The 24,719-nt window shown below is 63.1% G+C and overlaps 2 protein-coding genes across 5 annotated transcripts in view; both read right to left on the minus strand.

The window, feature by feature from the left end:
* Positions 1–526: 526 nt before the first annotated feature.
* On the minus strand, positions 527–15,510 carry PWP2 (PWP2 small subunit processome component). Its single transcript, XM_082720451.1, has 21 exons — positions 15,430–15,510; positions 14,279–14,391; positions 12,932–13,026; positions 12,573–12,672; positions 11,591–11,734; positions 10,605–10,740; positions 10,128–10,354; positions 9,723–9,866; positions 9,495–9,565; positions 8,903–9,039; positions 8,338–8,486; positions 8,010–8,157; positions 7,637–7,787; positions 6,698–6,878; positions 5,610–5,757; positions 5,076–5,184; positions 3,615–3,680; positions 2,530–2,748; positions 2,243–2,393; positions 2,029–2,103; positions 527–1,058 (listed from the first exon to the last, which is right to left on the minus strand). Exons 1-21 carry the CDS (start codon positions 15,445–15,447, stop codon positions 881–883), a joined length of 2,760 nt encoding a protein of 919 aa, XP_082576577.1. The 5' UTR covers positions 15,448–15,510; the 3' UTR covers positions 527–880.
* Positions 15,511–18,091: 2,581 nt separating this feature from the next.
* The window catches only part of TRAPPC10 (trafficking protein particle complex subunit 10), a 77,109-nt gene continuing 70,481 nt past the window's right edge, over positions 18,092–24,719 (minus strand). For 3 of the 4 annotated variants that reach the window (XM_082720405.1, XM_082720408.1, XM_082720406.1), the window contains 4 exons: positions 24,434–24,604; positions 22,306–22,483; positions 19,798–19,992; positions 18,092–19,490 (listed from right to left, as the gene is read on the minus strand). In XM_082720405.1, coding sequence (XP_082576531.1) covers positions 19,252–19,490; positions 19,798–19,992; positions 22,306–22,483; positions 24,434–24,604 — 783 coding nt within the window. In that variant the 3' untranslated portion in view covers positions 18,092–19,251. The remainder of the gene's footprint in view (positions 19,491–19,797; positions 19,993–22,305; positions 22,484–24,433; positions 24,605–24,719) is intronic. The other variant, XM_082720407.1, reaches the window with a different exon arrangement.

A 24,719-nucleotide genomic window follows, 5' to 3' on the forward strand; every position in this document is an offset into this window, starting at 1 on the left:
CGTGGAGGGGCCGTGGCACCCGGTCACAGCAGGGGCCCGAGCACACACCCCATGGGTGCACAGCCTGGGTCACAGAGCCCAGGAGCAGTGCAGGTGGTCAGGAACCCCAGTGGACGCTGTACCCACCCACTGTCCAGAAAGTGCTGCACCCGGCTGGGCCCCGTTTTCTTGCTCCTGAGTGGAGGCTGCATCCCCCGAGCCTCAGGGACCAGGACGGGGCCTGATGGGAAAGCCCAGCTTTTCTCCTCCCGGTGGTCCTACAGAGCCGGCACAGGTCTGAGTGAGCCCCCAGAGCACGGTCCAGTCCCAGCCCCAGGGATCCTCATGTGTCCCTCGCCAAAGTCAGAGTGCGCAGAGACTCCCGGAGACTCCAGAGGCAAGACAGCCTGGGCTGGGGGCCGCGCAGGTCGGGAGCCACGCGGGCTGGGGCGTGGTGGGCGCACCAGCTGTCCCGCTCACCCGTTCCCCCAGCACGGAGAGGCCACAGGCAGGTGACCCCAACGGTACAAACGCTTTCAATTCAGAGTGCAGATTCAATCCACACTTTTATCATAGAAAACCTCGTTTTTTTCATCTCCAAATCACCAAAACTGTATTAAAAATATAAATAATGGTCACACAAAGTTCAAGTCTATAAAAACGGACCCATTCATCTGTGCAGACAGGCGTCCCCAACAGCGGACGAGCGACATTCACCTGGGCTCACAGCACATGGCTCCCGGGACGCGTGCCAAGCCGGTGCTGGCCCAGGAAGCAGGTGCCGTCCTCCTGCTGGTGTCTCCGCGCCGACGCCCTCACGTGCTTTCCCGGGCCCAGGCCGTGGGGCTCCGTCTCGTGGCGGTCTTGACGGAAACGAGCAGGGCCGCAAGAGTGGCCAGCCCTACGCCAGGTGCTCGCCCCCATCTCCGTCCCCGTGTCGCGCGCCAAGCAGGTGCAGAGTGTCGTCATCAGACGCATCTGCTTCATCGTCGCTCCCCGGCGGCTCTGAGGGGCGCTTCAGGCCACGCTGCTTGGACACCGCCAGGGCGTACTGGATGTTATACCGGTTCCAGTCACAGCTGTTCAAAGTGCACAGGAGTCCCGTCAGGCCAAGTGACCGCTCTCCTCTCCTGCCGGGACTCTGGCTCCCTGGGCGCCCCAGCACCTTCCCTGGGACCCCGAGAGCAACTGGCCACAGGTGACCTAGACAGCTTCCCCGGCACAACCAGATCCCGAGGGAGGGGCTGCCGCCCGGCTTCACACCCATTCAAGGGAGCAGAGAGGGGCCCCCAGACTCAGTTCATGCCCCCCGTGAGCAAAGGAAAGAGAAAAATCACACCCATGTTTCCATGGAGGAAACCACCCAGTATGGACAAGCTCAAGGCAAAGGACTGAGAAAACCACTGCCCTGTGGGAAACCTCAAACAAGATCCCGTTTGGCAACGTAAGTGGAGACCCCAGATTAGTACACAGCAGCGAGCTGCGCCCCCACATCAGCGCAAACCACCACACGCGGGCGTCCCAGCAACGAAGCGTTTACGGGAATACCACGTTCCAAGGAGCCCCGTCTCTCGGACTGAGCTCTGCAGAGTCACAGAGGCCCCCACAAACAGCAGGACAGCACTGACACAGGACCCCCACGCCCCCACAGCATCCCAGCCAGTGGCCAGGAGTCTCAGAACACGCCGCTGGGGACGGAGCGGGGACCCCTGGCCACGGGCCCTGAAGATGGCCCCGGAGTCCCCAGGTGCTCTGCATGCCCACCCCTCTGCTCAACCTCGGGGCAGGGGGCAGAAGAGGCGTGAGCCAGGAAGAAAGCAGCTGCGACAGGACTCTCAGAGGCTCCTGACCCCACACGACACTCCTTCCTCCGCTGGTCTGCTGGTGGAAGGTACTGGTTTCACTGGAAGAGTGCTCTCTTTTCAACTCCTGGCCACGCCTGAAGCTGGGACCTCGAGTCCCACTGTGGGGAACCAGCTGGGGATGGGGCCGCCCCCCAGCGCCGCCGTCCCCTCCGCACCTCCCTGCCCCGCCCACGGCAACACGTACAGCCTGGAGACGTCGTCCAAGTGCCGCTGGATACTCTTCTGAAGGAACTGAATGGCCGGCAGCACCTTCCCCGCCCTGCACAGGAGACCCGCCTCAGTGCCCGGCCGCAGCCCGGCGCCACATGGCCCCACTCGTGGGCGCCCATCAGTCTCCCGACCTACAGAGCCCAGCCGACGGACAGGACCACAGCCGACCCCGGGGAAGCGCTTCCGACCTGGCCTTCAGCTTCTGCCCGTGCGCCAGGAGCAACTTCTGTGTCCATATGAGGTAGAACTCCAGGTGGCAAGACACTTCGAAGGATGAAGCCAAGAACTCCAGCACTTTCTCCACGTACAGCTCCGGAAGTGAGGAGCTGACCACTTCGACTGCAGGAGCAGGAGAAAACTGGGCTGGCTTGGCAGGGACGGCTCCCATCGCGAGGAAAGGGGAGACGGCTCTGCAGAGCCCCGAGCCCGGACACGGGGTGCTCCCGGCCCCTGGGGGACCCGCCCCAGCGCTCACCCTCGTCCCAGGGCACCGACTCGAGCGCCTCCTGCAGCAGCTTCCTCTCGTTGAGCCGGAAGGCCAGGAGGATGGCCCTGGTGTAGTCCTGCTGGCGCAGGGCCGCCCGGATGCGCACGGGGGTGACGCCGGTGTCCAGCTCGAACGGGTCAAACAGCATCTGCGTGTCCAGGGAGTAGATGAGGAGCCCCTCGGTGGTGGCGGCCGCCCAGCAGCGCCCTGGGAAATGAAGCCGTCGAGAGCCTTCCCCAACACCGATTTTCACTTTCCCTCACCTTTTTAAAGAACGGAAACTGGGTACGTCCCCGTGGTCCCAAACGCCAACGGCTAGAAAGGCGCATGGGGACGTCATCCTCCCACACTCCCGCCCCAGCCACTGGCTCCTCCGGGGGGCGGGGGGGATGGTGGGGGTGGCGCCAGGGTCGCCGACACAGGCATCCCCCCCCTCCCCACTAGCGCGTGCTCACGGGACCAGACACACTCATGGGCACCAGGCCCGGTCAGATCCCCGCAGGGGCGCACACCCGTCTCTGCAGGCCACACAGCCTCAGCGGAGACACTGTAGCGGCACCGTGGAGCCCGCAGAAGACGCCCGGACAAGCAGCACCGCGGGCCAGAAAACTGCAGGCCCCCAAGCGAGGGGCTCCCAGTGCTGTCCCTGGGCCACGGTCTGCAGCTGGCCCACACAGTGTACATGGCCGCGCACGGCTCTGCGCCCTGCGGGGGTGTTGCCTATGGCCCCACACTAGCCCACTGCAAGCATCTGTGTCCTGCCCGCTCCACAGGACCAAGTTTACCTGACGGTCCCAGGCCCCGTGGACACAGACCCTTCCTGCGGCCCCTCAGATGACTGCCACACAAGATTGGAGCTCAGGGTGGGTGTCCGCCTCCCCAGTTCAACGCCCAGTGGGTCCAAGGCCACCCTCTTCACTGTCCTCTGGAGAACAGCAGGGCCCGGGGCCGGCCAGAGCGGTGACCAGCCCTGTCCCTCGGAGCAGAGGTGACAAGCCCACAGTGTGCACTGGAAGCCCAGCGGGACTGCCCCTGCCCTTCCCAGCTCCAACAACCCGCCACTCGGGGCTCACCAGTGGGAGAGAAGCGAAGGGAGGTCACCCTGATTTCAGGCTTGAAGTGCCGAGAGCTCATGTCACCTGGAAAACAGGGCAGCACCTCCCTTACCGCTCACAGGACGAAGGCAGGGACCCTGCTGCTCTTCCCTGGCCTTCCCGCTCCGTCTGCACATGCAGCAGGCGTGTCCTGCGCCCCAGCGGCTGTTTCACAGGCGCCGCTGGCCTCCACAGACGAGCCCTTGGAGCCCCTGCTCCCAAGCATCCACCTAGCGCGGCCAGCAGACAGCTTGTCTGTTTTGGCGGAAGGCCTTGGCCTAACCCCAGGGCTGGGAGGTAGGGTGGCTCCAGGCCCCAGCCGCCCATTCTGCCCGGTACTGAGCGCCGTGCACAGCTCAAACGACTTCACGCGACAGCTCTGCACCGCGGAGGCTCTTTGCCCTGGGCATCCCCACGTGAGTCCCTTCTGCAAACTGATTTTTCACATCTCCTGCTCGAGGCAGGAGATGCTCCTGTGGCTTGCGAGTCCGTGACACGCGAGTCATCTGAGAAAAGCCACCCTCCTCTCTGGAGGCCACCTCGGTGATGTTTTGTGCCTGCCTCCTCACAAACACGCTGCTGGGGACCCAACCTCAGGATGACCAACACTTGGGGCTGCGTCCTTGTGGGTCCAGCAGACCCTGGCTCTCCCTACACTCAGCGTCCAGCACGGGCTCTGCTCAAACTGTGACCGTCAGGAAGTCTGCAGACATGGTGGGAACCACCTTTACACATCACTGAAACCCGAGGAACCTGTTCTCCTGAAGAGATGCCCGAGAACACGCGTGGCACGGTCAGGGGCTGCTCCAGGCCCTGCGTCAGCGGTGCCGTCCTGCCCCCGGCACCCAGCCAGTCACTGGGGCGCCCCTGCAGCCCAACATGCAGGGTGGCTCCCTGGCAATTGGAGCGGCACAAGCCGGGCTGGAATGAGCTGGCCCAGGCCAACGCCAGAAGGGGGCCAGCCCCAGAGGTGGAAGGGGGGGGAGGCCAGCCCCAGAGGTCGGGGTGGGGGCAGCACCAGGTTGGGGTGAGGGATGAGGCCGGCATGGGCAGGGCAGCTGTGTGGCCACGGCCGGCACACTGACTTTCTAGCTGCCAGCTGTCCCTTTCTGATGGTCCACTAAAGCCTGAGTGCCACCCCTTCCCCGTGAGGGACGCGCCCTCCTTGGGCCTCTTTGACTCCAGCGCCCTGACCCCGGAGCCCACAGAGCCCTCCTCGTGGCCCACATGGGGGTGAGTGTGAGGCACAGGGCCGGGCAGCAGCCAGAGAGCACAGCCACAGGCCCACACAGGCAAGGCGGCCTCGGGCAAGAGCTCCTGGATGTAATCACTGTGGCCCCAAGAGAAAAGCAAAGCTGCTGTCTCCTGGGAGCAGTGGGTGCTGGGCAGGGCCACCTGCTATGGCCGTGGCCTTGGGGGACACGGGGGCCCTCTGCTCACCTTTTTTCACGCCCGGCAGGGGCACCGCGACTCCATCCTCCACCCCGGCGTCCTGGTCGATCAGCGCCAGGTTGCCAAACTCGGTCATTTTCCTTCGGTTTAGAAACTCCTAGAAAGATGAAACCCCAGGGGTCTTGCTCATCGGGTAGAGACCAAGAGCCCAGCCCCCAGGCCCTGCTTCGCTCATGCGCCACAAACACTGGTGGAGATGTGGCCCAGTGGGGAACAGCCACGAACACAAAGATCCCAAGGCACAGACAAGCCAGTTCTCACCCCCGTGAAACGGAAGCTGCAGGCGGATGGGGCCGGGACCCTCCAACGCGCCCCCAGCGAGCGCTCCTGCAGCCTCCGTGGGGCCGGCACACGTGGGGGCGTCTGCTCACTTAGCCTGCCCATCTGCAGGGACCGTCCCCTGCCACCAACTCAGGAGGGGGCGGGCCTCAGACAGCAATGGGGCCTGGGCACATGGAGACAGGGCCTGGGCGTGCGGGGGGTGGGGGCTGCTGGGGCCAGGCAGCCGGCACTCCCCCTCACCTCCATGGCGTCCAGGGAGAGGTTGCAGGAGATCTCAAACTTCTTCCTGAGGATCTGCTCCTTGACGTGGTAGATGCACACGAACTTGGACATCCCTCCGGCCAGCACGCTCTGGCCGTCCGCAGAGTAGCACACCGTGGTGAAGGCCCTGAAGCCAAGGGGACAGGAGCCTCGTCACTGCTGAGACCCCCGATGGGCGGCTCCCCACCCTCCCCGCTCCCAAGCCCCGGGAGGAGCTCCGTCCTGGGCCTCACAAGACACCGTCACCCGCTGGGCTCCGCGGCAGCACCACCCCCAGGAGAAACTTCCAGAGACATGAGCCTCTCTCGGGAGGGCCCTCCTGGCACAGGACAAGAAGGCCACTTTGCCTGCCACGCGCACAGCAGCCACTGGCAGGGCCGCCTGCTCAGCCCCATGCAGGGGAAAGCCAGGCCCCCGGGGGCCGGGCTGCTCACGGGACATGAGACAGTGTCACATATGACACCAAAGAACCCAAAGAAAGTGGCGAGACGTTATCCACCAGAAAGCGCTCATGCCGCAAAGACACCGCTGAGAGTGAAAAGAGCCCCGGGCAGAAAGCGGGACGTCCAAGCCCAGATCCGCCAAGCGTCGCCTGTCGGGAGCACGCGGGACCACCGTCGCTGTGAAGACCCCGACCCAGAGAAGCGGACGCCCCAGACGACCGTCTGCAGCCTCAGGGAAGCGTGACCCAGAACCACGAGCAGAAAGCGCCTCGGCCCGGCCCAGAGGGCTGTCGTCTAGAAGCCCGTGGGAACGGGGTGGGCGGCAGGCGAGACCAGCTGCCGCAGGTGGTGCAGCCACTTTGCAAAACGCTCCAGATCCTCACAGAAGCAAAGCGTGGACAGCGCGTGACCCCCCTCAGCGATTCCACCCCAAGACGTACCCCAAAAAACCCAAGAAAAGCTGCGCTCACAGCCGCCGGTCCCATCCGATCCCGCAGGACATGGAGACTGACCAGTCACAGACCCGACACGGGCTCCGTGCCCCCCGGGGGAAGAGCCTCGAGGCGACAGAGACCCCTGGACTTCGGGACGGGATCCGCCGCAGCGGCTCACAGAGGCACTCACTTCCCCTTGGCCGAGTGCTTGGCCGTGATCTTGTCCAGCTCTTTTCTGCCCGTCTTGAGGTCATGCCTGCCCTCGATGGAGCCCGTCTGCACGGCGTTCTCAGGGTCCCAGAAGGTGATCTGGGAGTTCAGGGTGGCCACAGCCAGCTCCGCGCCGTCAGGGCGGAAGGTCACGGCCAGAGCTGGAGAGAGAGGCGACATCAGGGCCAGAGAAAGAGCACACAGTCCCGCCGGCGGCCGCACCCTCCACACCCTCAGCCAGCCTCACGCCGGGAGAGCCAGGTGGGCAGCAGCACCCCAAGTCTGCACAGAACAGGTGGGGGCCCCTGGCTCTCCCCACAAAAGCTCCACCCTGCGGGAGAGGCCCCAGGCCCCAACCAGCTCCGGGGCGAGAGGCCTCCGGAGGTACAAGCAAGAGGCCAGGCTGGGCAGGGGGAGCACAGGGATATCGCGACAGAGGTGCTTCTGACAGAGCCGTAGGACAGCCTCCAAACACACTAGCGGGTGGCCAGGGCTCAGGGTGGAGGCCCGGCGGAGAGCCAGGCAGGCCACCGGCAGCTGCAAGCATGTCCCAGAGCCACGTGGGCAAGCAGAGATGCTGCGGAGGCCGCAGAGCCCAGGGGCCCATGAAGCACCCGGGGGGCGTGTGGGGCAGGACGGCTTTACCCACACACACAGATGCCAGGGCCCTACGGTCCCCTCGGGGTCAAGAACAGCAGCTGTGTCTCAGGGATGGCAGCTCAGGGGGGAGCGCCCAGCTCACTCCCCTGGAGAGGAGCCGGACACCGAGGAGAGAACAGGGCCACCAACCCCAGTAGCTGGGGAGCAGCTGGGCGTCCGGCTTTACACGTGCCTACAACTGGGACAGACAGATAACGGCTCCGAAACGAGGCCACCCTCCCCCGGTGACACCCGGTACCTGTGCCCCCCATGCACCCACCATCCGAGGTCAGGCCCAGTGTCTCTGTGGTCCTCCAGCTGTCTGCCATGTCCCACAGGCGCACTGTCCTGTCCCAGGAGGCACTGGCCAAGACCGACTTCACCGGGTTAAAGCACAGGCTGCTGATGGGGCCCTCGTGACCAGACAGCACCTACGGTGTCCAGAGAGGAGGCGTGAAGACAGTGCCGGGGACCACGCCGCGTACCAGGCCTGCGCACCGAGGCTGCAGGATGGGCAGGCTGACAACGGTCTGGGTCTCAGTGCGGGGGTAGGAACCGCGGCCAGAAGATGCCACTGCCCCTCCCGTGGGGTCCCCAGAGGCACCCTCCCACGTGCCCTGCCCCCCACCCCCGCCCCCAGACCAGACACTCACGTCCAGGAGCCTGCCTGTCTGCATGGACCAGATGAAGACCTCGAAGGAATCCTGGGCCCCGGCAGACACCACCTCCCCGCTGCAGTCCACGGCCACGCAGGAGAACTGGGTGGGCCGCGGGGACGTGAAGGTGCGGAAGTTCCGGTACCTGCCCGAGACAGGCCTCCGGCTGGCACGGCTCACAGAGCCCCGACGCCTTGAGTCCCTGGGGCCTCAGGGGTCAGGCTCGCTCTGAGCCTGTCTACACTACGTGCTTCCCAGCAAGCCCACGAGCCCTCTGTAACGCTCTCAAGGCCCACCTAGAGAGGGGACGGAGCGGGCAGGTCACCTGTGAAGGTCAAAAGCACGCACAGTCCCGTCCATGGAAGAAGTCACAATGACGTAGCCAGTGGCCGTGAAGGTCACACCGGTGACCCCGCTCGAGTGCTCCGTGAAAGTGATGAAGCAGAAACCACTGAGGGTGTTCCACACCTTGACCTACCGGGGGTGGGGGTGAGGGGTGAGGGGCTGGGCACAGCTCAGGGACACATGCACGGGTCATCTCAACCACGCCCCCCTCCACAGCTGTGCACACACCCGTCCCTCGCCCCCATGAGGGAGGCCTGGGGGATGGCAGGGGCCCCTGTCACCCCAAGAGGCACGAGTTTGCACCCACGTGACACAGCTGCCCCCATGGACTGAGCCCCGGCCGATCGGCTGCATGCGCACCTAAGGCCATGCTGTTAACAGAGAAACGGCCGCCGGCTGTCCCCTGTAAGTCCTGGGGAGCCGGGGGGCACGTTCTCATGAGCCTGGAGGCAGCAGGGGTAGCCCCAAGTCAGGGCCTGGCTCTTCCTCCCTGGGGGCCAGCAGGACAAGACCGCACGGCCCTCCCGCCCCAGGCTGAGCCCCACCTTGCCGTCATCACCGCCGGTGGCGAGGTACTGCCCGTCGGGGGAATAGGCCAGGGCCACCATGCTGTTGAAGTGGCCCTGCTGCTTGAGCACGTACGACTCGCTCTGCCACTCCCACACCAGCAGCTGGCCCAGGCCTGCAGAGTGCACGCAGGGATGGGCTGGGGACGGTCCCCGACACGGCGGCCTGCAGGCAGACCCAGGCAGCCGGCACCCCGACTGTCTGACCCATCGAGGCCAGTGTCCCCCGCCCCCTAACCCGAGGGAGGGCGCCCAACAGATTGATGGCCTGAGTCACCGTCCAACAGGCACCTGCCCCAGCAGCCCCCTGCCAGAGGCCCACAGCCACGGGCCCAGCGGCTGACCGAGAAGGGGACTCAGGCAGCGGGGAGCTTGCAGCTCTAAGGGGCACCCCAGCTCCCTCCCTCGAGAGCCCCTGGCCCACCCAGCGTGCTCGCTCGCACCGGAGCGTGGAAGGGGCTTCTCCCGGGAGCTGGCGCGGCCCCACGGTTGGGGGTCGAGGGGGCCACGTCAGCAGTCCGAGAGCAGCAGCTCTGTTCTTGTCCCCGCGCGACCGCGCACAAAGGCACACCTGAGCAGCCGAAGGCGACCCAGTCTCCGGAGCCGTTGATAGCGATGGACGCGATCCTCTGGTCAGAGACGCTGAGCAGGAGCGCACCGTCGGGGCAGGGGGACGGGGGGCAGGCAGGCAGCACCGTCAGCCCCGGGCCATCACCCGCCTGGTGCTCTGCGCCCCACCCCCAACCGCACACGTCCCCGTCCCCCCCTCCCCCCGCCACGGTGCCAAGGGGGCGCTCACCTCAGGGAGTGGATGAGGTTGAACTCGGGGAGCTCGTGCAGGTGGAAGACCCCAGAGGCGAAGCCAGTGACCAAGAGGTGGGTCGTCTTGTGGTACGCGGCAGCCGTCAGCTTGTTAAAGTCTCCCTCTTTGTTGAAAAAGTACCTAAAGCAGACGGGGGTTTCGAGGAGCTGCGGGTGGGGCCAAACGGCCATGCTGACCTCAGCCTGCCCCGGTCCCTGCTGCCCTGGCCTCTTGCTCCCGCTCCCCACAGCTCGCCCCTCAATGAGCCTCCCTGCCCCTGCCCCTGCCCCCGGGACACGAGGCGGCTCCCGGCCGGCCCCCCAGCACAGCCTGCTCTCCAGGCTTGCACATCACACAGCAGCCCCGAGGGCAAGAGCCACCGACACCCGCAGGGACACCTACTTGGCCAGCCGCGAGTACTTCACTTTTCCCTGCTGCTCCTCGGCCGCCGGCGCCGCCTTCCCCCGGACGGTGGTCTCCTCCTCCCCCTCCTCGTCGCCCTCCTCCTCCGCCTCTGCGCCCTGCAGCACCTCTGCCCTCCAGCCTGTGGGCGCTTTCAGCCGCAGGCCCTCGGGGGGGGTGTCACACTGCCACACACACAGGGCCCCGTCCTGGCTGAGGGTGTAGAGCTGTAGAAGGAAATGGGTGCGATCATCCCGACGCCGGTGCCCACCAGCCACGAGGCAGGCTCGCGGTCCCGGGATCCCCTGGCCCGTACAGCCCACCCCTGAGTGCCGGAAGAGGTGACCGCAAGGGACAGCCAACAGGTACCACTGCTCCCTGAACACCCCCAGGTGACCCGGGAAGGCGCCTGCATCTACGGGTGAGGCGGGTGCGTGGCTGCCATCTGGGCTGCCCCCGGGCTCCGCGGGGACGTACGTCCAGACTGCTGGACTCAAAGAAGCAGGCCACGATCGCGTCCTTGTGTCCTCCCAGCGCGTAGTAGATGAGGTTGTCCCAGCGCTCGGCTCCAAACACCCACGTGGACATATCCTTGCTCCCGACAGCGAAGCACCTGGACAGAGGCCAGGCTTATCCTCAGGGCTCCCGGGGCAGCGCCACCCAGCACAGGGGAGCCGCCCAGGGTGACCAGCCCGGGTCTGCCTGGCCCGAATCTCCCCAAGCGTCGGCAGCACCCCCATGCTCCTTGGGGTCAAATCACCGTCCCTCCTCACGGAGCTGTCCCTCATGGGATGGCAGCACAGGGGGCTCGGAGAAGTGACCGCCAAGCCCATCGGCTGCCACGTGGGGAGTCCTGCTCCTCACGCCTCCCTGACTGCCCGTGACCCCCACCTGAGGGAGCCCCGCTCCTGGCACAAGCACAGCCAAACCCGGGAACCGGCGGTGCCTCTCTGAAGCAGCGGGGGGTGGGGGGGCGGGTTAGGCTGCAGGGGGCCCCACTCCGGCCCCGAAGACCTGTCTGCCAGGAGCACAATGGCTTCCGAGGGCCACACTGCCCCCCTGCTCCCCCGCCCCCCATGGTGCCCGACCCCAGACTGGCACCAGCCACCAGCCCCCACACGTCCCTGGCAGACCCCGAGCCAGCAGCCCTCCAGGATGGTGGGGGAGCAGCCGTGAGAAGACGGGGCCGGCGCCCCAGTGGGGAGAAGCCCCGCAACCCTCCCACGGACACGGCTGCTCTGACGCGGGGCACGACGGATTCTGGTGCCCTTGTCAAGGACCGGAAGCTGCGCTCTGGTTTCCAGAGACAGACGCCAGGCCTGTGCTGGCCCCGCTCACAGCCAGGAGCCCACCGGCTTCCAGCCCCAGGAACACTGGAGAGAGATCATTTCCAGACGGGGCTCTGGGATGTGACAGGACTCATCGGGCCCCCGCCCAACGTGAGGCCCCGCCCCCGGCCTCACCTGGCGTCGTCTGTCCAGTCGATGCACGTGGTCTCGTCGTAGGGCCCGAAGTAGGTTTTGTCCAGGACGAAGGCATTGAATTCCCGCTTCCTCCCAGGGGCGTGGTACATCTGCGCCATGTGGCCTTTCGTGACGACGAACTTCCTGCAGCAAACAGGGGCCGTCGAGATCCGGCATCCCCAGAGTCCCGAGCCCAGGGCAGAGCCTGCGGACAGCGCCCCTGCCTGAGCACTTTCCTACGAGAGGCGAATGTGGGGGCCCGGCTCTCCACGGCCCCCAACCCCCATCTTCTCTCGCAGGGACGCTGATCCCTGCCACTCCGCTGTCCCGGAGCACACGCACCCCCGGCGCTCTCCCCAGCCTGGGGGACAGCCGCCAAGGCCAGGCCACACTCGGACCAGCCCCGGGGGAGCTGGAAGGACAACACGGGCTCCGTGCAACAGGCACAGAGGAGAAGCCACTGCCTTCTAAGGGATTTCTGAGGCTGGACATGGGTTGGGGCTCACGGCTGAAACCCAGAGCCGCCCCCTCCATGGCCCATCCAGGTCAGTCTGGGCGTGAGCACCCCAGGATTGAGCCCTCTCCCCTGGAGCCCTGAACCCGGAGCAAGGCCGGGTCCAGCCAGGACTCTATCCGCACACACTCTCCTCCCTGTGGACCTCAAATTGGGAGTCAGAGCCAAGGACCCCTCTGTGGCTCTGTCTGGAGACTGTAAGACCGTCCAAGGCCCACGACTATTCTGGAAGCGGTTCCGGTGGCACAGCTTTAGAACCACCGCTCGAGATGGGAGCACCAGCTCTGGAGGACGGAGAGCAGGGCCTGTGGCCACGTGGCCCTACGGGAACCTGGAGGGCGGCCAAGAGGAGGCTTGGGCACAGGCTCCCACGCTGATGCCTCCAGTCGGAAGAGCACCCGAGCCCGGCTGCACCCGCCATAGGGTCGGGACTTGGCGTGCGCCCTGCCCCGAGCCCCGGGCCCCTACCTGCCATCCGGAGAGAAGGACACGCTGTGCACCGAGCCCTTGAAGTGGAAGTGGTGCAGCATGGACCTGCACACCAGGCTGACCAGCAGCGCGTCCCCCCCTGCGGGAGGGACAGTGGCAGGTGTGGGTCACGCCAGACAAGACAGCTACGGCCCAGTCTGGGACAACACCAGGAATGTCCACCCCCCGCCCTCACACCAAAGCCCAAGATGGTCTCAGGCAAGGAAGCGACTGGGGGAGACGACTGGAGGGGCTGAGGAGACCCCGGTGGGACCGGTGCTGGCCTCGAGTCACCCTGCCGCCTGCCTTGCCTGTCCCCCCAGCTGCCTGTGTGCCGCCTCCCTGCCGAGGGCGCTCACCTTCATCGACGATGATGGCCAGGCGGCCGTCTGGGGACAGCCCTACGCACTTGACGTTGTACCGCGTAGCCAAGGGCAGAGTGTTGGATTTGTTGCTGAGAGACAAAAACCACAGCGGTGTAGCTGGTCTCAGTCGTGAGACAAGGAGGGGGCGGCCTCAGACCACCCACCCCATACACCCCTCCTGTCCCTGGCCGGCTCCGGGGCCAGAGCTCACAGCTGGTCCCCAGCTCCCTGCTGGAGAAGAGGAAATAAGACCAGATTCCTGCAGAAAACTTGGCAAAACATACTCAAAACCTTAAAAATGGGCTTTGGTTTGGGGAACCTGGTGGCTCAGTCAGTTGAGTGTCTGACTTTCGACTTTGGCTCGCTGTGATCTCAGGACACGGGATGGAGCCCCATGACAGCCTCTGCGGTCGGTGGGGAGTCTGCTCGAGGTGCTCTCTCCTCTGTCCCCTCCACACGCACAGGCACACATGCAGCTACACAAGCCCCCTCTCACACAAAAAAGTAAACTTGGGGGGGCTCTGACTGTCCGCAGAAGTGCATCCCAGGAGATCTCCGCGAAGGCTATCAAGTCCCATGCGCTACATGTTCCCCGGAAGGAATTAACCCCCGGCCTGCACAGCCCCGTGAGGCTGTCAGCACAGGACGGGAAAGTAAGTAACACGAGAAGCGAGAAAGCAGCAGCCGTTGGCTTGGGCTAACTCTGCGCCCCACTCCTCTGCGCTCTGGTTCCCACCGAGCGTGCAGTCCTCACTCCAGCCCCGTCAGCTGTGACCATCTCGCCTGCTGGCCCAGGGTGCCCTGCCCAGGCACTGCTCCTGGGGGCATCAAGAAATGAGTCCCAGAGAGGATAGGGACCATCGTCCCTCTGCTGAGACTAGGAGGCGGAGCTTGCAGAGCCAGACACGACTCCAGGCACCCCAGGGCAACAGGAAGGTCTCACCCTGGCCACGTGACTCTGGGAAGGGGTGACAACCGTTCAGGAGTCCTTCCCCTTGAGGAGAAGGAACAGAGCCAGGTGCGGGCGCAGGAGAAGGAAAGTGAACCTGGCAAGTGGAACTGCGCTGCGGTGAGCTCAGCGCTGGCCCAGCAGGGGTCCAGGGTGGCCTCCAGCGCCAGCACCCAGCACAGTGACTGAGACCCCAGGGCTTAGGCCAGGGCCCGGAGGGACTAGAGCAAAGCAGTCCCACGAGTGACGCGCTGACACTACGTGCACCTGCAGAACCTCCCGGCTGCCCCGGGGGCAGGGGGTGCACTAGGAAGGGGAGGAGGAGGGAGACATGGTCAGTTTTGCTGCATGCTGTAGCTGTCCGTGCTGCTCAAGTCATCCAACACACTTACTTTTTAAGGTCGAATATAGTGACTCTGTTTCCCACAGGGCTGATCAGTGAATTTCCATCACACGTAAAATTCAAGTTTCCGCACCTATACACTGTCCCCAGCAAATTGGAAAACTGAAAAGCAAATAAACCATCTTAATACAAAGAAAGCCCCAAACTGCAGGAAAGGCTAAGGGAGGCCTCCGGTCCAGGGCGCGCAGAGCTCCCCCGCTCCCCCAAGTCCCTGGCCATTCCTGGGTCCCTCCTGGCACGCTTCCTGACCACCTCTGCAGCCCGGCCAGGAGGGACCCAGGAAGGGGAAGGGAGTCCCAGCCCCGGGGACTCCAAGTCCCTGCCGAAGAGGATGAGGGCCACTGTGAGTGTCGGGGGGGGGGGGGTCTCCACACACGGAGGGGACCCACGCTGCAGGGGGAGAAGAGCTGAGCAATGGAGGGCAACCCCCCAGCACCCCGGGCTCGAGGCCACCCCAACAAAGCGACCCTGCGGAGCCCAGTCCGGGAACTCATCAGACTAAAGGGCGCCCTGGAGACGGCGCTGCGCCCCGGGTCTCGCCCTGCAGGCCCTCCCGGTCTCCACCGGCCAGGCAGGGCCGCGAAGAGCTCAGCACAGAGCGCGAGCAGGGCCCGCTGGCAGCGCGACGGGCGCCCCGGCTCCGCAGGCGGGTCGGGTGACCCCGGACAGCAGGGACCGCGGGAGCGCAGCGGGAGCAGCCCGGCCGGCGGCGAGGCCCCGTGGCCCGGTTCCGCGCTTTCAGGCCGTGTCAAGGGGCGCGCGGGCAACAGGGAGGCAGCGAGGCGAGCGCGGCGACGGCGTCCGGGCCAGGCCGGGCCCCCGAGGAGCGCGGAGCCCGGCGAGGAGCGGACCCACGGGGCGGGCTCGCGAGCGCGTAGCGCGGCCCCGCCCGCGAGGAAGAGGAGGGCGGGCGCCCCGCAAGCCGCCGGGAGCCAGGCCCGCCGCTCTCCGCGCCGGGCTCCGCGCCCTCCCGCCGCCTGTCCGTCCCGTCCGGGGGCCGCCGCGCACCGCCCCGAGGCCGGCCGCGCGGGCTACAGGCTGACAGCGCGCTCCGGCCCGCGCGCGCCCAGGTCCCGCTCTCCAGACCGCCGCCGCTCCCCGACCCCGCGCCGCGAACCCTCGCGCCGCGCCCGCGCTCACCCGGTACGCGAACTTCATCGCGGCCGCCGCACGTGTGCCGCCGCGCAGCCGCCGCGCCGCGCCCCGCCCGCCGGCCCCAAGCAGGCACTTCCGGGCCTGGCCGCCGCGTCGCGCGGCACCACAGCGCCCCCAGGAGGCCGGGAGGGGCGGTGTCCCCGGAAGCGGAGCCGAGCCTTTAAGCCGCGCCCACGCCTCCGCCCCGGGGAGGAGCCCCGCCCCCTCCCCGCCCCGGGGAGGAGCCCAGACCTCGTGCCGCGCCCCCGCCACGCCGCGAGGCGGACCCCAGGCTTCGTGCCCCGCCCCCGCCACGCCCCGAGGCGGACCCCAGGCTTCGTGCCCCGCCCCCGCCACGCCCCGAGGCGGACCCCAGGCTTCGTGCCCCGCCCCCCCCCGCGCCCCGCGCCCGAGCTGTCCCTGGGGCGGCGCACCGGCCGGACCCGCCGCGAGGCTGGAGCTCGGGTCCAGCGGGGTGGCCTCGCCCCCGCGCCGCTCAGAAGGCTGAGGCCGGGAGTAGACCAGGCGCCCCGACCGCACCCGCACTGACGGCTCCGCAGGACGAACGGCGGGGCCCGAACAGGAGCCGCGGACGCCGCGGCGGCAGCTCCCTTCCCGGGCGCGCGGCCCGCGGCTCCGTCCCGGGGGGCCCCGAGCCCGGAGGCTCGCACGTCTTCGGCCCTGCGGGCTGCGGGGTGACGCACCACGACGGAACCCCGGTGCCCCCGCGGAGCGGGCGGGCGGAGCCGGAGTCCGCAGCAGGGGTCGGGGGACAAGCGGGCCGTCCCTCGGGTCCGCGCACGCGACCTCCATGCGCCTCGGCCAAGAATGACGTCCGAACAGCAACGTTTCTTCTAAAATGTGTATTTCCAGAACGACAGCGCTACAGGGCAGTCTTCGTACAGGGCTTCGTCTAACGGCCGATTCCAGAGTAACGTGGAAAAGGGCTCTCCCGGTACCCGGGAAACGAGCGGGTACCCCCGCCGCGTCCAAGTCCCCGCTGGCCACCGGCTCGCGTCGGAATCCAGCCGGTCGGGTCGGGTCGGACGGCCGGGCGCACGCGATGAGTGAGCCGAGGGGCGCCTTCATGAAAACGCAAATGAACTCCAAAATCATGGGTTTATTTTAAAGATCACAGCTGACGGCGAAACATTCAGATCATAGTTCAGTCTTTAAAAAGTAGTAGAACTTCCTATTTTGATGGACACATCAATTGGATTCTGTAAGCCAATCTTACTTCAATCGCTCAAAAACCCAACAGAAGCCTGTGTGTGTTGTCTCTGCTGACCACGGACATCAACCGAGACCTACTAGCATAGAATCCAACCCGCGACCGGCTGCGCTGACAATGGACTGGAGGTAAAAGTCATTTTCAGATTAAATACAACAATTTCCACATTAGAACCAGAAGTTATAATTTTTCCAATCACAGGAAACCCCATGAAATTCACCAAAATTATAACTTATCTCCCTTTCCACTCGCTAGTATTTACATGTTGCGCAGTATGTGTAAAACAGCTGCATATTCCGCCACTTAGATGCTCATTCGATATCCGGCTTCACAATTATTTAACAGCTGCTACATCTTTATTAACAAAACCAGCTCGTCTCAAACACATAAGCCTTATTTTATTTGAGACACAACACAAACCCAATTACTGCTTTAAAAAAAAAAAAATGAAGCTTTAGGTAACATGTTTCATTTCTGTTGAACAAAACAGAACAAAAATAGAGGCACTCACCCCAAAAATTTTATGGGTAATTGGGGGATGGGGCAAACCAGCCATAAATTTGAATTTATACCAATTGAAAACAGTAAAAAACCACCAAGAACACTTTGGATTTCTCCATTTTTCCCGAGTATGTTATGTAACTAGAGAGGATTTCATCTGGGATTAGAACCCAAAATCAAACAGAAACAAGGTAACCATCGAATCACCGCCCACACACGGGGGGGGGGGGGGGGGGGGTAACGCCACATGATACCAGTGTGAGCCTTTTCTGCCAGAATCAAATCTCAAAGTTCTCTTCACTCAAAGGGCTTGGCCTGTCTGGAGGCCATCGTCAATTTTTACAACAAAACAAGTTTATTTGAGAAACCCTAACCTATCATTAGATTCTGAAGTTCTAATTTGCCTAACTAGTTGACCAAGTCGATTAGTTTTAAAGTGCACCTAAGGACGATAGTTTTCTGAACAGTTTAATTAAACACTCCAATATTCGTCTTCTTTACACGTTTCCAATTTCTGTAAATGAAAAAGACATGGGGCGGGGGGGGGGGGACTCACACCACCTCATTTGTTGAGGGAGTGGAAAGTCAGCACACAGAAGGGTGCACGCAGCCGCTCTGTGTACCCTGAGCCGCCCCGTGGCCCCCGCTCCCCGCCGCGCCGCCACACCAGCCTCTCCCGCCGGCGACCAGCAGGACCGGCGGCACCAGCAGCTGCGAAGGTCCCTTTCCTCTGGGGCTCACGTGCTTGAGGCCGCCCCAACCTCTGCTGGACCTGACTACGCTCGCTCGGTCAGTCTGCTCCGCTCCATTCCAAGCACACTTTCCCAGGGGAGTAAGAGTTCTCTGTTTCTTATGTACAAAAATACATGGCTCTGGAGAGCTGGAAAGGGTTCCATACACCCAACACTTATTTACAAGTTGTGACTCTCACACCAGTAAAAACAAACACACATTTATTTTCTCCTTGATTTTTGGTGCAACTTATACATAAACATTACATCCGTTAGTCTGTACTTTTAAAAATAATAAATCAACCATATGTACAATTAAATTTACAACCAAAAGCAAATTAATCCATTGGTACGGCGTGACTGCGATTTTAGTGGACCGGCAGAGAATGCTCCAAGACTCTTCGTCCTTCCCACAACCAAACTAGAAGCACACTGAGAGGGCCGCCCCTCCCAGTCCCCCTGAAATGGAGCCTCTTAATGTCTAGGACTTAAGGTGCAGAAGAAACATATTGATTATACAGTGACGATGACATGTCAACACTTTAAAGGTGAGAAGAAAACAACATATCACCCCCACATATATAATGGTAATTAAAATAAATACATATTTAATTTCAAGTGCATATTGACCTTCAGTCAACATCATGGGGAACAGGGGTTCCAGAAACGTTTGTTCCTAAACTAGTTCAATGCCAAGTTGTCCCTTAGGCCCTGGTCTCGTCTTCCCCGAGTACCTTTAAGATGGCTTCAGCTAATAGAGGCGCCAGGTCCACCCAGTGGGCCACCCCAAGGCACAGAAGGGGGGTCCTTCTGTTCCCTCCCCACCCAGCCCTCAGCCTCACTGATCTGCCCTAACAGGGTGTAATTCTAGAAAATCGCTACATATCTCGGGTACAAGATGGTGTCTCACCCTCCAGGAGACTCACCAATCCACCCGGGCCGGGAGCCAGAGGGCAGCCGTGCGACCAGGAAGGCACACACGTGTGACCACGAAGACGGCAGGGCCTGCTGTGTGTCTCCCTGGAAGGCACACGGACTCCATGAGGAACCAGGAGACGGGGAGGCGGCCAGGTGAGGGCGCAGGGAGGGGGCGGGGCTCTGCAGACCCCGCAGGACGCCAGCAAAGGGACCCAGGGATGCGAGAGGAGAGAGCAACGTGTCGTCTTACGGCAGGGACAACACAAAATGACGCTGTAACACAGCCGACCAGCCGCACGCCGAAAACCCTCCGATGCTTCCGTGGCCAGGCAGAAGCACCGCGAGTCCAGGTAGCGCTAGAATGTCACGATGGAGAGAGCGACGGAGCCAGGGTCCCTTCCCGAGCGCCCACACGCGGCCGGGGGCGTGTGCGGACTCCAGGCGTGGTCATGTCACGCTGACTTCGAGGACGTGGTCGTCTTTGCTGGGGATGACCAGGATCTGCGTGCCCGTGCTCGAGTTGAAGACCTGGCCTGGCGGCAGTGCCTGGAGCCGGGGCATGGGCAGGCCTTTGTGCTCGCCGCTGGAGGCCGAGTGCGTGCTGCCCCGGCTCCGGACGCTGCTGCTGTCCGGCTGGTCGTCCAGGTGCTTGTCCAGCGACAGGCTGTCGCTCTCTATCCAGCTATCTGCAAAATGCACCACCGGTGACACCCCGGCCAGCGACCCGGCCCCCCAGCCACCCCGGGGAGCAGCAGGCCGCCCTAGCGGCCTTTAGCGCACGAGCAAGCCAGGCAGCCCCTTTAAAGAGAAGCGAGCCCATGGGCCGTCTGCTGTGTCTTCTTAGCAGATGCCCACACCCTGTGTCCCCTGCCCCCGCCACCAGCTGCTGCCCATCAGCAAGCCCGGTGCCCGCGAGGCGAGCGTCCCAGGGCCCGCACGGAGCTCTCCCTCCCTCCGACAGCGGCTGCGCCTTTCCCCTTCCAGGGTCCTTACCAGCGTCCAGTTGTGAGGAGTGCGCCGAGTGGTGGGGGAGGTATTTAAACAGCCTGACGTCAGGGAGGGGGAGGTAGCCCGCGAAGAGGGGCATCACCTCCATGTGGACGCGGTGCGTGGCCTGGGCGGCCACGGGCATGGAGATGACGCCAGAGCTCTTCCCGCAGACCGCCCAGTTGCTACTGTTGTCGACCACTGAAACAGAGGGAGAGCACTGGTCGGGCCCCAGCAAGGGCCGTGCACAGCCCCACTCCAGAGCGTCCACGCAAACCGGACACATTCTAGACCTCCCTGCCCTCTGACCGCACCTCAACAGGGAAGTGTGGCTTGGCGACAAGATACACGCAAGAGCCACAAGGAAAATCACCTCCTTGAGTTCATAAATGAACAGGGATTCGGTTTTACTCAAGGACTTTGTACATCAGGCTTTCAGAGTAGGGGGGCGCTGGCTGTGGAATCTGGAACAGGGGCAGGACAGGGTAACGGTCCGTCTAGGAAGTGGTGGCATCAGACCAGGAGTCCCCACCCCAACTTTGCCACTCAGACGAGCCTCTCGATGGCACGGGAAGAGCTTATGGAAAGGTCTCCTCATGGAGGCTGTGACACTGTGACACAGCAGACATTGTGAACACACGGCAGGCATTAGCAGCAGTGATTAGAACAGCCACGATGTCGTTCAGCGTAACCAGAATGTTGATGCTCTCATCACTCAGACGTCGGTGGGCCAGGAGCTTATCCTCGACAAGACGAGGGCCTTGCCAAGAGGGGACGGCAGCTCTGTCAAGGGGACACTGGGCGGGGCCCAGGAGCTCCACGGACCAGAAGCTCCCTGAGGAGCAAAGAAGGGGCCGCAGAGGGCCGGCTTCCCCCAGAGGAGGGTGGAGCCGGAGACCTGCTGGGGACGAGCGGCACCCGACGGAGACCAGAGCAGTTCTCAGCGGGTGGTCCTGGGGCACCTGCAGTCCCGCTGCCGCCCTTCTCCCCAGGCTGCCACACGCCCCGGTGCCCAGGACCGGAGGCCCAAGCATGAACCGAGGCCCCCCGCGCATGGAGAGGCGCGCCAGTGGCTTCCTCACCACCATGCACCTGAGGAGAGAAATCGCCAGTTTTACTTAAGGACGTCCTTTGTGAAGTCGTTGAAATTTATGACATCCAGTCCCTAAGGAAGGATCTTTTCAACTGTAACTCTGAATGATTACCGACTCTCGAGAAGCTGCACCCCTGAGAGGGCCCCAGCCCCGGAGATCCCGGGCACTGCCCCCGCCGTGCTCTTCCGTCCGGGGTACCGGGCCGATGTTGTCTCGAAAATGCAGGCCGAGGGCCTGTCGCTTCGAAGAAGTTGCCAGTGATACCGTCTGAAACCGATCGAGGGCGGGAATCTTGGAAAACCTGCCGTTGCCACGGCGAGCCCGGCAGTGTCCCAGCAGTGTGGGCCGGAAGCGGATGCCACCTGCGCGACTGCCAGTGAAAGGCGCCCAGTGTGCGCGATCCACAGCCCTCAGGAGCCACATCTCCCACATGGCCGAGGCATGCCACAAAGTGACATCAGCGTAAAGGGGCCTCTCAAACTGCCAGCCAGATTGGAGCGTGGGAGGAAATAGAGCACGACCAGTTCATTCACAGATCTCAGAGGCCACGCTGTCGCTGGCCTGGAAAAAAGTACCACTGGCCCAGTTCCGGTGAAAAGCCAACCGCCTCGGCTATTAAACCTCCTTTACCAGGTGTGGATCTAAGCGGCCCTAGAGCGTCCTTTCGTCCTGCCACCAGGGTTCCGGGAGCCAGCACGGAGGACAAGCCAGCTCCCTCCCGTGAAGCCGGACGTTAGGGAGAGCCGAAAAAATGCAAAGTAACGTCATTCTTCTATCTTTGATCTGGTTTTGTTGTGAATAACAGTTCTTTTTCATACACAAAGTTATGGAATGCGTTTACTGTGATTTTTAAGTTACTAAAGAAAGAAATTTTTGGCTCCTCAACCATTTCTTAAGAGCACACACGGTCCTGACAGCCCCCCAGACTGCGAGCTACTCCCAAAGCAGCCAAGGCCCTGGAAGAGGCAGGCGAAGTGGGTCTGGAAGGGGTCGGGCAGCGGGCGGGCGGCGGGGGCAGTCTCAGGCAGGGATTGGGGGCAGGGGACAGGAGGAGGCCCAGAGGGAAGAAGTCAGGGGCCCGGACCCGACCACACAAGGACTGCGGGGTGGCAGAATTGGGACCCTGCTCCCGCAATATTGGGAAGACCCCGAGTCATGGGCAGAGAGGGAAGGCCAGCTCCAGGGCCACCATGTTCTCCACACTGGGCCTAACAACCGCTCGAGGGTCTCCCAGGAACCAAGTCTAACGTCCTAGCAGCCTAGGACCATGTCATATAATAAAACATTCAAGTGAGCTTTTCTGATTCTAGAGCATTCTCTCTTCAGACCAGGAACACTGCACCCTGTGGAAAAGAGGCTGCAAACCCTTCATGCGCCGGGGCAGCCCAACAGCCTGGGGAAGAGATACGTCCAGACGCACCTTCGTACATCAGCTTGGTCGAAAAGTACTCGTCGGTCTCCGTCAGCGCTTCGTCCTTGTCCACCTCCAAGAGGTCCGAGAGCCGCGTGATAGATACCTCCAGCGAGCAGAGCGAGCCCGTCCGACAGTGCTCCGTGCCCGAGGGGGGCAGGATCTCCGCTTTCACGTTATATAACGTCTGCACAAGAAAGGGAGAGACAGGCACAAGTGTCCACACAGCGGGCAGAGGCGCTCCTCCATCCAGCCCTGGGGGTGCTGCCCACAGACACGAGGGACGGGGACAGAGGGGCCGCGTCGGCGGGAGGGCTGCTAGGCGCGGCCCCGCAGCAACCGCCTTGCAGGGACCCGTGCCTGGCCAGTCCCTGCGAGCGCATCTCACTCCTGTTCTCGCGCCCTTTCCCGAGCGCGCACAACAGCAGCGGGGATGGGCCCTCGCCCCCCCGCACGCCTGTCACCCAGACTCAGGGTCACCAACGTTTTGCTCCATTTGCTCTCGCTCTCTGTGGATCAACGTGCACTTCTCTGCCCGGGGCCCTGAAGGCAAGTCGCAGAGCGCCTGTGGCTTCACCACTCTGTGCCTCAGCAGGTGTCCCTAAAACACAGACTTGCCCTCACAGACACGACACCAGAACCTCAACGAGCAGAGATCAGTCCCTCCTTGCCACTGCACAGCACCAGAACTACCTTTGGCTGAATGTTCCTTTCTCCACAGTGACCTCTGTGCCCAGCGGCCTCCCCCACTCACACCTGCCCGACACCTTCCCTAACCTGGGACCAGCAAGACCCAGCCCTGCCCCGGGGTGGGTGCCCACCCCCGCCCCACCCCCGGCCTCCACTCCTCCCTGGAAGGACGTTGGGGACAAATGCTGGGGAGGCTGTGGCAGCTGGAGCCCTCGCATGTCACTCGCGGGCGTAAAGGGACGGCCCTTTGGGAAACAGAGCGGCACCTTCTCAAAAAGACCACTTGCTCTAAAACAGGACCGTGGGGACGGTCGCACCATCCTGCTGGTGGGCCTGCTGTCCTGAGGCGGACACCGCAAGGGGCTGAGCCGCGCGGCAGGTAGGTGACGTGACTCAGTAGCGCTTTCCTGAGAAAAGTGGTGTCTGTTTCCAGCCCTCGGAGATGACCAGTTTTCAAACGCTGACCTGTTTGCACAGCTCCAGAGAAATCTGAACCCGTGCTCGTGACCCGGAGAGGGAGCAGAGACACCGCAAGCGCATGACCAAACACCATGGCAAGCAAACCAGAGGGCTCGCACGCAGACTCAGGCGCACGTGGGGTTTTACGTGGCTCTGCTGGGCACACGCGGAAAGGTGCGCGCGTGCTCCAGAGAGAGAGACCACGCCGGCGAGGACACGAACGCCGAAGGCCGATGGAGTGACGGAGCAGGAGGGTCAGCACAGCAACTCCGCTGGGAAGAGGCGCTGAAACACCGCTGGGGTCAAGCGCTATGAACACGAGCACATCCTCGTGTGGTCTGACGGTTCCAGGAGTAGAGCCAAGGAAACACCACAAACCTGCGTCCTCAGGTTCTGATTGACCTGGCACAAAATCCAAGTCTCCAAAGACATGGAAACACACATGCGTTTCCCCACCCAGCTCAAGGCCACTCCAGCCCACATGTGACGCACGGGTTATAGGACAATCGTCAGGATGTGCTTCCCCTCCGCCCCTCACCCCGCTCATGCTCTCATCTGCTCTCCCTTCCGCTCTCAAATAAATAAAATCTTAAAAAAAATAAAATAAAATAAAAAAATAAAAAGAAAGCATCTCAGTGATCCTAGCAGCTAGGATCAAGAAGAAAGGACTCTAAGAAATAGCTCCAGAACGTTCTAATCGTGAGCAAGAGAAGAGGGAGCAGAGAAACCGAATCTTCACTCTTTACACTCATCTCATGACCACCGGCGAGACTGCACGACGGCCAGACCCCTCGCTTGAGAACGATCTGGGTGTCTAGGGTACAGCCAGCCAGCGACCGAGCTGCTCCAAAGGTCAACTAACCTCCTGGGCAGCTGCTTTCTTATACTGGAAGATTCTTCTCTGACTTGTGTAGATTAAAAGGAGTATGATGCCACCTTCCACGTTCCTACCCCACACTCCCCCGCCAGAAAAGAATACGATACGTACAAAAAAATTTTCCACTTGAAATTCGTACGTGTACGGCTTTAAGGGGACCGAGAGCTGTCCTTCAGAAGCCGGGGAGAATCCAACGGAGAAGCGGCAGCGCAGAGAAGGGGGGGGCTCCCGTGCCCACAGCAGCTCCCACACGAAGAACACGGACTGCTTGCTGTGGATGGCCTGCGGAGACAGTCACCGGCGTGGCGTACACACACGCGGCCGCCCCGCTGCCCCGCAGGGTCCCGCCCGCCGGCCCTGTGAAGACGGCACCAGGCTGGTTGGAAGGGTTTAACCT

Source organism: Mustela nivalis, assembly GCF_964662115.1.
Source record: "Mustela nivalis genome assembly, chromosome: 1".
Lineage (NCBI taxonomy): Eukaryota > Metazoa > Chordata > Mammalia > Carnivora > Mustelidae > Mustela > Mustela nivalis.

What these genes read in the sequence shown, in the direction of transcription:
- PWP2 (XM_082720451.1), bottom strand. An exon ending in CCTTCGCTTCTCTCCCACTG is followed by an intron (nt 2,749 to 3,614) that starts GTGAGCCCCGAG and finishes TTCATTTCCCAG; the next exon opens with GGCGCTGCTGGGCGGCCGCC. An exon ending in GGGCAGAAGCTGAAGGCCAG is followed by an intron (nt 2,104 to 2,242) that starts GTCGGAAGCGCT and finishes TCTCCTGTGCAG; the next exon opens with GGCGGGGAAGGTGCTGCCGG.